Source organism: Ceratosolen solmsi, unplaced genomic scaffold (assembly GCF_000503995.2).
Source record: "Ceratosolen solmsi marchali unplaced genomic scaffold, CerSol_1.0 scaffold29, whole genome shotgun sequence".
NCBI classification, from domain to species: Eukaryota; Metazoa; Arthropoda; class Insecta; order Hymenoptera; family Agaonidae; genus Ceratosolen; species Ceratosolen solmsi.
The window spans coordinates 7752243-7763680 of record NW_011948417.1 but is presented as its reverse complement, the minus strand read 5'-3'; the positions used below and the strand labels follow the sequence as shown (position 1 = coordinate 7763680).

Genomic DNA, 11438 nt, shown 5'->3' with positions numbered 1-11438 from the left:
TAATATTAATAGTTTTAAATGAGTTAAGGTAAACATTTTAATAAATTGTTAACTTAAATACGTCTTAAATGTGATCTGGAATCCAAGACAAAAGATTCTGCAACAGAGACTTAACGATATGATCGTTCAACGAGGTATAATTAGTACTGATGAATATGCTACAATGTTATTCAATAATATAATCATAATATTTCGAAATAATTCAGAAAATACAAGTCTTCATATACGGAAGGGTTATATATATATATATCCATTAACACGTTTATTTGCACTACAATTGTAAATATACCTATAAATATATATAATCTAATGAAATTTAAATGCCATGAAAATTATACTAGAGCCTTCGAAACGCAAAAGTCAAGGTTATTAGTACTTTTCATTTGTCGGCTTTAGGTGATTCGTCTTTTGTTACGTGTAAACACTTTACTCTCTGGTATATTTTACATAAAATAAAACTGTTCTTTATCATAATGATTACGCAATTTTTATACATTACCGATACAGTAAAGATATAGAGACGATGCATTTCTGTGATTGTAGTAAATTGGTGTGCGCGCGCGCGCGCGTGTGTGCATTCGTGCGTGCGTGCGTATAACTAAAAGGAAAAACATACAATTAATACGAATAAATAAATAGTGATATATACTCAGATTATTTCGTCAATAATTGATTAATCTATTTATTTTTGAGAAAGGGGAGAATTTTTATAAAAAAAAAGGTGTTTCAAAAGGAATTTAAGATTTTCAGAGGATTCAATGTTATTCATGAAAAATAACTATAACTGTACTGATTTAATTTAAAGCTTTATTTTAAGCTATAATAGTTATACATAATAAATAATTTAAGATAATACACAGCGTTTATAATCTTGCAATATTAAAATATTATTAATAATTTATATATTATTCCCGTGTTTTATTTAATATTAATAATATAGGTTCTTTTAGCACTAAAAAGTATTATTTTTAATTATTATTTTTAAATGTTTCAATTGAGATTTACAAATTGTTTGTTATGAATATTAGTGAAGTGATTGATTTTATGGAAAAATTTATTCCCATGGTATTTCGATTAATTCATAACTTTTTTTGAAGAAATAAAGAATTTATTAAAATATAATAAAAATTCGCATATATGATAATGAACAACAATATAATATGTATTGAGATATCAGCGCATCGTCTATGTATATAAAATATATTTTGTATTATAAAATTATTTATATTAAACAAATGTATGTATAATATTTTAAGATTCTGTGTAAAAACAGTTATATTTAATACTTAACACATCATAGATTTTCAATTCATTTAAATCATTAAATTTTTGTAACCAATAGTCGATTAATTTATTTGTTATTTACAGAATTAAAGGATCAATTATGAGGACTATATTTTGCATTTCATCGGTGATACTAATTGGCTTGGCTACAGCTATTCCCCAACAGGGAGGTAATTATGCAAAACTCATCGAAAGGACAATAAATTTATACAACAAAATTTAATATTGTCTACCAACATCTATGAAGAATGAAATTTTTTTATTATTTCTTCTTTGTATTGTGCGCGAATTTTTTGTTTCACTCTGCTTTAAATCCAAATTGTTTTACATATCCTCGTTATAATTAAAAAAGGTATTAAGTACAAAATTCCGCAATTTTAATAATGCCACGAAATTTAATCAGCAGATATGATCGAAATTATAAAATATTCAGAATAATGCTATAATATGTTGATCGACATTATAATAAAAGTGAAACAATATTTTTTCTTCTAAATGTTTTCTATATATTGATATTGAATGAATAAAGAAGAGAAGATTTTTATTTTTTAATCATACGATACCAATATCACACAACACTGATGTTACTGCTATACATTTATATTTTTAAGGAAACTGAAATAAATATTTTATAGTTATATATAGTAATATAGCTCATGTCGTAAAACCGTTTTAAGTTTTGAAACTTCAACAATAATTTTTTAAATTATTACATGCTCGATAATTAATTTTTTTTTTTTTTTAAGTTTAATCGAACGTATTATTTAGATTTTTCTTATAAAAAAAACATAATTAAAATATAAATTTTATACAATTTATATGTTTTTGTTTTATAGTGAAATAAGAAATTTATAATCATTATTATATAGGCTACGTGTATTAGCAAATAACACTGTAAGTTATGATACGGTGTTTCCGTTATTTATAAATTGAAGAAATGCGCTCTATACGTGTATCGGGTTAAAAGTATTTTTTATGAAGATCAAATATTCATTGATAAGTCGTTGTCTAACGTTAGATAAGAAACTTTATGAGAATATTTGAATTCGTTCTTATTTGTTCACATAGTTTGTCGTAACTTAATTTTCAGTTCATATCCTACATAAATTTGAGCTTCCTATATATTTCCTATATAAAATGACTCGCAATCTACATTTTTTTTTGTATTAAATGTCAAATTAAAGTCGTGCAATAGTCGAACGAGGACGTATTTATGCGTTAATAATGGATTATTCATTAAAATGAAGAGACACAAAACACTGCAGTATCTTTAGAAATGCTGGAGAAATTTGTGAGGATACTAGAATTGTATGTTACATCATTAATAGGACAATACACATACATACACACGCGCGCGCGCACACGCACGCGCACACGCACACGCACACGCACATATACAATGTGCAAATATTAATATCTAATTAATTTTATCGATTTTTATATATTACGAGCTACTGATGTTGCGCTTCTATATGATAATTTTATTATTTTGATTGATAATTAATATAACATATCAATAAGTACATGTAATGTGAATGATCATGAATGTGTATAATACAAATGTATAAATGAAATAAATATTGAGAGAAAAAAAATACATAAATAAATAAATAAAATTGAAACGATAAAAGAAAGGATGACTGCCTTTAATTTTCAATGACCTGAAGAAAATAAAGGAATCTAAATCATTTCAGATCAATCTGACGGTGATCTAAACAGTTTGATCGATAGCGTGTTTGGCACGAGCAACAATAACGGTCAGTTACCGAGTCAAGCGGTGCCGTCATCAACAACTCTGGACGACCTTCTTCATGCCGTTTTCACTCCCGCTTCAAGTACGAATAACGTTTCACCGGGAGGAGATCAGCAAACAACTCCAGCAGTGGATAATACCCGAAGTAACGTTGACGGCAATGCTGCCGATTGCGAGTGCGTGCCGTATTATCAGTGTCAGAATGGCTCCATCTTGCAGAATGGCGTTGGCCTCATTGATATCAGGTGATAAAAGATTAGTTGGAAGAATAGGTGAAAGCATTTAGAAACAAAATTGCAGGGGAGTTGCTTTAAAAATGATTAATTTGTCGGATGAAAATTTCCTTCTGCCCCCTTTCATACTACAATTATTCTATCGCGTGAGTTATAATAATTTTAATTGATCATCCATAAGTCGATGGGATTTTTTTATTCCCTATTTTTTTAATACTATGGCATTTAATAATTTGTAAAAAGCTTGTAATTCGTGTAAACGTGTTTAGGTTACAAGGACCGTGTGATAATTATTTAGAGGTGTGTTGCGCGATTCCTGACGTGAAAGCTGTCGAAGACATAACGACTCCTCGGCCAACGGCGCGTAAAGGCTGTGGCTATCGTAATACCGAGGGTGTTGGCTTCCGTATTACCGGCTCCAAAGATAACGAGGCGCAGTTCGGGGAGTTCCCTTGGATGGTTGCAGTTTTGAAAAAAGAAAGCATCGGCAATAGCTCGGAAAAGTTAAATGTTTATCAGTGCGGTGGTGCTCTCATTCATCCAAAAGTCGTCCTTACAGCTGCTCACTGCGTTAATGGGTAATCATTAATTTTTCATATTGTGACAAAGGAGTCTTATAATTGATAGAAAACAACAAAATGAAACAAAGTACTAAGAATTAACAATTTCTTAATGCAAGGCAGGTATTAGTATTAATTTTTTTGAATTAAGATAAAATTCTTACGTTTACCAAATGGCTTCAAATAAAAAATTACCAAATAATATTTTGAAAGATTAGTTTTAGAGGAATTATTTATTTTGTTCGTTTGTTTGTTTGTTTGTGTGTGTGTGTTTTTTTTTTTTTTTTTTTTTTTTTTTCTTTTCATTGTGCAAAATGCTTTATTATCTGTAAGAGCAATTGTGAATTGTAAAATGTTGTTGATCGCTTCAACGAGCGTTCATACAATTACATAGCCTTTGAACATTCTACATTACGGGTGATTTTATATTGTAATTGATTAGATTTAACATCAAAAGAACAAATTGATAAATTATTATTTATTGTAACGGGGATAAAATCATCATAACATCATTATGAATGTTATCTCTTTGTATTTCCAGCAAAGATCCAAATCTATTGAAAATCCGAGCTGGAGAGTGGGACACTCAGACGAAAAATGAGATCTTGCCCCATCAAGATCGAGACGTTCAGAATACGATAATTCACGAACGTTTTCACTCCGGTGCGCTTTACAATGACTTTGCTCTTCTCATCTTGGAACAAGCCGTTAACATTGTTGATAATATCGATGTTATCTGCATTCCCGATGCTGGCACCATATTTGATTATTCCCGTTGTTTTGCTAGCGGATGGGGAAAGGACATCTTCGGTATATTCCAATCTTATATTGTATAAAGTTTTTACGATGCGATTAAAAAAAATTATGTAAAATAGTATTGCTCAAAATACATATCTAATTTCTATTTTTATCACGGGCATTTTAATAGGGAATTTCTTTTAAAACAGTATTTCTCTTTGTGTACTCATTTTCTGTTTACAATGTAAAGTTATAGAGGTGTTTTTTGTTTTTGAGAATATTTCACGTTATATCCTTGCAAAGCATAAGCTTTATACAATTCTGTCTTGCGCAATTATTGGAACTGACTTATGGTTTGCAGTAAATTTGTAAGTAAATTCTTGACTTCTAATTTATAGCTTATTTAGCTTTAATTAACAATGTAATTACAAATGCGCAATATATAATCATATAAATCATATAATTAATTATTGATTAACAAGATATAGAAATGTCCAAATTTGATAAATTATATTAAAAATGTAATAAAAAATTTAAAAACGGATTTGAGTGAGAAGGAGTATTAGAGCAATTTGCAAGAATGATATAAAGTATAAAAAAATTTAGCGATAAAAAATATTCTACATTAAATACAAAATTATATGAAATATTTAATAAGATTCGATGAAATTAACTATATTATATTTAATCAATTTTTATAATGCTTTATCATTTTATAATTGATGATTATAATTAATATTACATTAAATGTATCTATTTACATTAGGTAAGGAAGGGCATTATCAGGTAATTTTGAAACGAGTTGAATTGCCAGTAGTGCCACATAATATATGCCAAAACTCTTTGAGAACAACAAGATTAGGAAATTATTTTAAATTGGATCCAAGTTTTATTTGTGCCGGCGGTGAGCCTGGTAAAGATACCTGTAAGGTAAGTAACTCTTGACAGGTATACATTAAATATTAATTAAATAAATCAATGCAAATAAATAACGTGTTTTATAATAATTAGTTATTCAATGTATCCTCGTTCAATCAATATTCACGCAATCTAATCTGAATTTCTTTATATTGTAATTTATATTAGTGAAATATTATGTGTTATCAATTACTTTTAAAAATACTATAATTCGAATAAAAAATCTGAACTTTCTAATAATAAGATAAAAATTTACAATATCGGATGTTATATTGTGTTTATATATTTTATATAAAGTTTAAGTTTTTGTAGAGTGAATAAAACAAAAAACAAAAAACAAAAAACAAAAAAAAAACAAAAAAAACAATAAAAAAAATCTGTATAACCAATTATTTTAATTCGTTAAAAATATTATTATTATGTTATATAAATTTTCCATTATTATATTAACATGTTAGTAATTAATTTTTTAAATTTATTACTCTTCTTAACTGGGGATTGAAATTACAAAATTCGATAATATTATTAAATGGTTGTTTAAATATGATGATGAAAAAAATCCTATAGTACTAGTAATTATAAATATATATATATATATATACATGATATGTATATTTAATATAAATTGTATATAATTTTAATTGATTTTCCAGGGTGACGGTGGTAGTCCGCTAATATGTCCGATAAAAAATGATCCTAAACGATATGTACAAGCAGGTATTGTTGCCTGGGGTATTGGCTGTGGTGAAAAACAAATCCCTGGTGTTTATGCCAATGTTGCTAATGCTAGACACTGGATCGATCAACAAATGGCAAAAGTAAATCTCGATAGTAGGGAATATCAGTATAGACAGTTTTAATTTTCAAGCAATCGGTTTATTCTACTTTGATTCTACTTTTCCTTATATTTGTTATATTCAAATCGATCGTACTCAATCATTTTGATAATTTGTGCTATCTCACATTTAATTATATATAAGAATAGTTTTACTACTCGACGTCATACTCTGTAAAATAATTAATATTTATCGTAAGATAATTTTAAGATACTTGGAATATCAATTATTTAATTATTAAGTTTATTTTTTTCTTTTGCTTACTTTTAATGTACTGTTATTTAATATATAATTACAAAAAAACGTTCTTTAATGCAATTATGCGTAGTTCTTAATTTTTGGAGAAAAATAGAAAGAAAAGAAAGTAATTATATTATGAGAATGATGGATATATGCCTGTAAGGATTAGTATCCAATTACAATTAAAATAAATCTAATGATTGTGTAAAGAAAATAATCAACCATATTTATAATTATGGTATTTGTTTAATAATACATTTATATAATAGTTATTTTTGTAATTAAACGAAAACTTTCAGGATGAAACACGTGAAAATGATTTTATTGCAAACATATTTATTGCAATATAAGGAATATAATTATTAATAGCACGAACAATATAGTTTTGATTTTGTTGATATATTACTATTAATTTATATATAGTTTGTCTATTAATTATTCAATGATTTATTACACCTTATTTATCTGAAATTAGGTATTAATTATACGAAGCGCCTCGTTATCGATATTGCATTGTAGTTATAAATTTTAAGTAAAAAAAAAAAAAAAAAAAAAAAAAAAAAAAAATTATAACCGACGAAGGTATACATAAATATAGTTCAGTATTGTTTAAAATTTTACACTACAATATGTCAATATTATTAGTCGGTAACTTCGTTAAACATTTTGATAAAAAAAAAAAAAAAAAAAAAAAAAAAAAAAAAAAAAAAAACTGTTAATTTTCATAGATAAACTTTTGAAATTCAGTAAATTTGAAAGAACTTTCAATCCGTTTTGCTATTTTTTAAATTCTATGAAATTTTTGATATCACTATATACATAATCAATTTCCGTACTTCAATGTGAGTTTCCTAAAATAAATTACTCACTTCACTTTTATTTAAGCAATGTGACTAATTTTATATTTAATGCTATAATAATGACAATAATGTATAATGACAAATATGTATAAAATCAAATATATTTAATATTTACAACGTTCTAAAATTGTAATAATATGAGGTATTTCGATTTGTATTTTTACACTTTGATTGTATTTAAGATATTAATAAATGTTTATTACATAAATCTATGATTTTATTTTTTTCTCTAAACAATAAATAGAGTATGTGTTGTGTATTGTGCATTATTCTTAGATAACTATTAAGGTTTTTTCTTTTTATACAAAATTAAGATAAAAATAACCTGATTAATGGCGATAGAGATTTCAATAATTTGAGACGATTAATTAAGGTATGTTCAATTTTTAATTTCATGTTAATTTTATTAGTTATCGTATTATCTGCATTATTATTGACAAAATTTGAGAGATATGAAAGACCCATAAATATAAACATTAATATATCGAATGAAGTTGTTAATTGAAAAATATTACGTTAATGTAAATAAATCTAATCCATGTTATGACATTGTTATCAATGGTAACTTTTTCAAAAATTTACTTATTGCTTCATGCAATATTAATATTCTCTAATACACGCTGATGCTAATAATAAACTAAAATCTCTAATTTTTTCTACAAAAATATATTTTTCTTGATTGTATCTTTTTCAATACAGAGATAATAAAAAATAGATATTAATTTTTAAAGTGAGACTCTTAAAACAATGAAAATTTCTGCTACCATAGTTAGGCTGCTGATTATAATATAAATAAAATTCTGTTTATTTAGTGTAATATTTCTTTTATATTAAGAGTATATGAAGCAAAATTAAAATATACTTAACTTATTCTGCCGTAAAAGCATTGAGTTACCAACTATTTATTCGGGGAATTATGAAAAACATATTGTTGAATTTTCCATGTGGTGTAATGACAAATAAATTATATTGTCGTATAATAAGTGCTTCAACAAGTTTTATAGTCTCATACGTATCTTCCATTCTGAATATTTATTTTTTAATTTTAATAGCACATCGGCATTCATAGAATTTTCATTAGTAAATGCCTCTGACAAATTACATTTTTAATGCGGCATTTGTTAATATAACCGACAAATTCATTCAAAAGTTAATCTCCATTTACAGTTCTTTATATTCGATGTAACACATTATCTCTAATATTACTGAGAAACCATAAATAAGCGTTGAGGCAGTGTCATTTAAAGACCTAATTTCCACTTGAAACACACTTAAGAGAAAATTTCCTTAATAGTACTAGTTGAGTTAAACTAAATTTTCCTAATTTTATCGAAGCTTGTTTGGTGAACCGTTAATTAAATATTCTCGATAATCATTTTCGAATGATCATTAGATAATTATAATTGAAATTATTATTATTAAAATACTTAGCTTTTTCTCTTTCTAATATCAACACATTCTAATCCAATACTCTAAAAATCCGAAAGATAATAATTATTATACTTAGTCAAATAGTGAGAATTTTGACGTTCGCAAATGTTCCGTCTTAAAATAAAAACAGGAACATTAAAATTGAAGCATTTTTTGTAAAATTAATGTATATTTTCAGATTGAAAATAAACTTGAATTTATTGATAAATATTAGGTTAAAAAAAAAAAAATTACTTTAAATTATCTACGGATTTTAACTCAATCTGTTTGCGGCAAGTCTTATCAATTTTTTAACTGTAAGCTCAAAAAATCTTACATCTATTTCTTTTACTTATTATGTGAATTTTTTTTTAATTTGTAATGTTTTGGTTACCTCTATCGAGTTTTCACTATATATTTCAATTATAATAACGTTCACTGTGTAATATAATTTACAATGTATGAATAATGTTAATTAGTACAATGATTAATTGTAACATTTATTGGTATGTAAAATATTAATTAATTATCAATTTTCATACATGATCTACGAATTATGAATGCATAGATGTGTTTTCCTTAAAACAAACATGATAAATTAAAATTTCCAAATAAGTCTATTTCGAAGCTTAAAATCAAAATTACTACAATATCTTTTTTAAATAATATCTTGTATAATGATATTTTTTTTATTAAAATACATTTTTATTTTTCATAAATATTTCATAATAAATATTAATAACACATAAATATTAATTCACTTTTATTCATATTAATATAATAGTATCGTTAACATAATTTATTTAAATGTTTACTCATTTTAAATATTTAATTCAGCCATCATTTTAATGATATTTTTTTTAACCTAGAGACAAAAATGAATATATTAAATTTAAATTGACATTCCATTATTTGTAATATACATATAAATGTAAAAGTATTGTCAAAAAATTAATGATATGACAAATTACTGGCAATTCATAATATTTCAATTACTTGAGAATAAGTTATCACAAAATCGTAGACAAACGTTTTTCATGTCGGTTGGGAAATCTGGAATAACACATTATCTTTAAAAAGTCCATTAATTATTAATAAAAATTACTGTATCAGATAGTGGATAATTTTACCATTGCATCTGTCTTGGCAATCTTCTATTGAAGTAACTACAACAGAATCTACGAAATGAAAAATATATTGTTAATTTGTCTGCAAAGCTTTCGAATATGTTTTAATAAGTTAATTATAATTACTTTGTCCAGCGAATGATCTGTCACAATGTTGGCGGCACCTTTGGTGAAAGGTAATAGGAAAGTCTACATTGAAATGAAATATAATTCATTATCGGTGATATATCGGTGATGTAATGATACAATCGGTTTATAATAATATCATTCAGCATATACATTATAACGAATAAATTCATTTTACTTTTTGCAATTTACATACATTAAATTTTTTCAATTAATTAAAAAAATATATCTATTCTATTTTGAATGTATTCTATTCTATGTATTCTATTCTATATTTCTATGTATTGCCAAGCTCTGCTTATAAAATAAAGAAAAAAATGATACGCAAATATTTAATTTCATTTTAAACTTTATAGAAGAGAAAAGCAAATGATTGTCTAGTTTTCAATAAATATATATTCTTCTGTACAAGTAACTTGCATATAATATCAACGGCTTTTCACTCACTTTGACATATATATATATATATATATATATATATATTACATTAATAAAATAGAAATATGCAATTTATTCCTTCATTAATAACTAATAATTTTAATTGAAATTGTATTCAATGCAAATAGTCAGTTCTACAGTTAAAAAAAAAAATTTAATTATTTACTTTCCCATAACTACGTGATAATATTGTATCGGATAAGTAAACTATCCCATTTTATATAAAATGTCGAGTTTCATTTAAAAATAATAAGATTTGTAGATGAAACATTGATAAATTTAACTTTACAAGAAATATTTCAATAGCTTATTGTTATGACTTATCGAACTTATCGTCCTATAAAATAATTGTGAGATATTTATTGGAAGATAATTATTATTATCAGGATGTAATAAGAATAATTATCATTATGAATATATTAATAGGATATAAGAAATATATCGGAACAAGTTTTTCGTATTTGCAAAGAAATTATGACCTTCGCTTTATAGGGGTTTAATTTTTATTTTATTTTTTCATTTATAAAATCTTACCCTTGCAAAGCGTATAGCAGTCTGTTTTTTTAATTGTCTTAGCCGCTGTTAAGTACAGTAATAAGAATTAGTCAATATGTTTTTATAAATTATAAATAAATTATTTATACATACAATGAACTAATATTGCACAATAAATGACAATTAATATAAGAAATACAAAAATTTTCATTTTTAATATTAAAAATTGACTTAATTTGTTTTTAGTAACAATAAATGGTTTCTACTTCATAATATATTAATAAAATAATGAAATTTTTCGATTATTAATAACAACTTTAATACAAATAATAGAATGGAAAGTCAACTTTTTGTTCACGAATTCACCTGCATTTAGTACTAGAATAACTATTTAATACCTTTGTTATTCTCTCAAAAATA

General features: G+C 25.0%; 1 protein-coding gene and 1 long non-coding RNA gene across 2 annotated transcripts; one reads left to right on the top strand and one right to left on the bottom strand.

Annotated features, from left to right (window-relative positions):
- Window positions 1-2829: 2829 nt before the first annotated feature.
- On the top strand, window positions 2830-6515 carry LOC105360028 (tryptase-2). The gene is made up of 6 exons (XM_011496800.1): window positions 2830-2833; window positions 2979-3282; window positions 3540-3848; window positions 4372-4640; window positions 5335-5498; window positions 6140-6515. Exons 1-6 carry the CDS (start codon window positions 2830-2832, stop codon window positions 6344-6346), a joined length of 1257 nt encoding a protein of 418 aa, XP_011495102.1. The 3' UTR covers window positions 6347-6515.
- A 3447-nt stretch (window positions 6516-9962) lies between these two features.
- Window positions 9963-11187, bottom strand: LOC105359793 (uncharacterized). Its single transcript, XR_912784.1, has 3 exons — window positions 11058-11187; window positions 10086-10148; window positions 9963-10010 (listed from the first exon to the last, which is right to left on the bottom strand). It is a non-coding gene; the product is annotated as an uncharacterized LOC105359793 (long non-coding RNA).
- Window positions 11188-11438: the final 251 nt, after the last annotated feature.

Bases quoted from the DNA above. Each gene is read 5' to 3' on its own strand.
- LOC105360028 (XM_011496800.1), top strand. The intron at 3,283-3,539 runs GTGATAAAAGAT...AAACGTGTTTAG, and splicing joins GTTGGCCTCATTGATATCAG to GTTACAAGGACCGTGTGATA. The intron at 5,499-6,139 runs GTAAGTAACTCT...TTGATTTTCCAG, and splicing joins CTGGTAAAGATACCTGTAAG to GGTGACGGTGGTAGTCCGCT.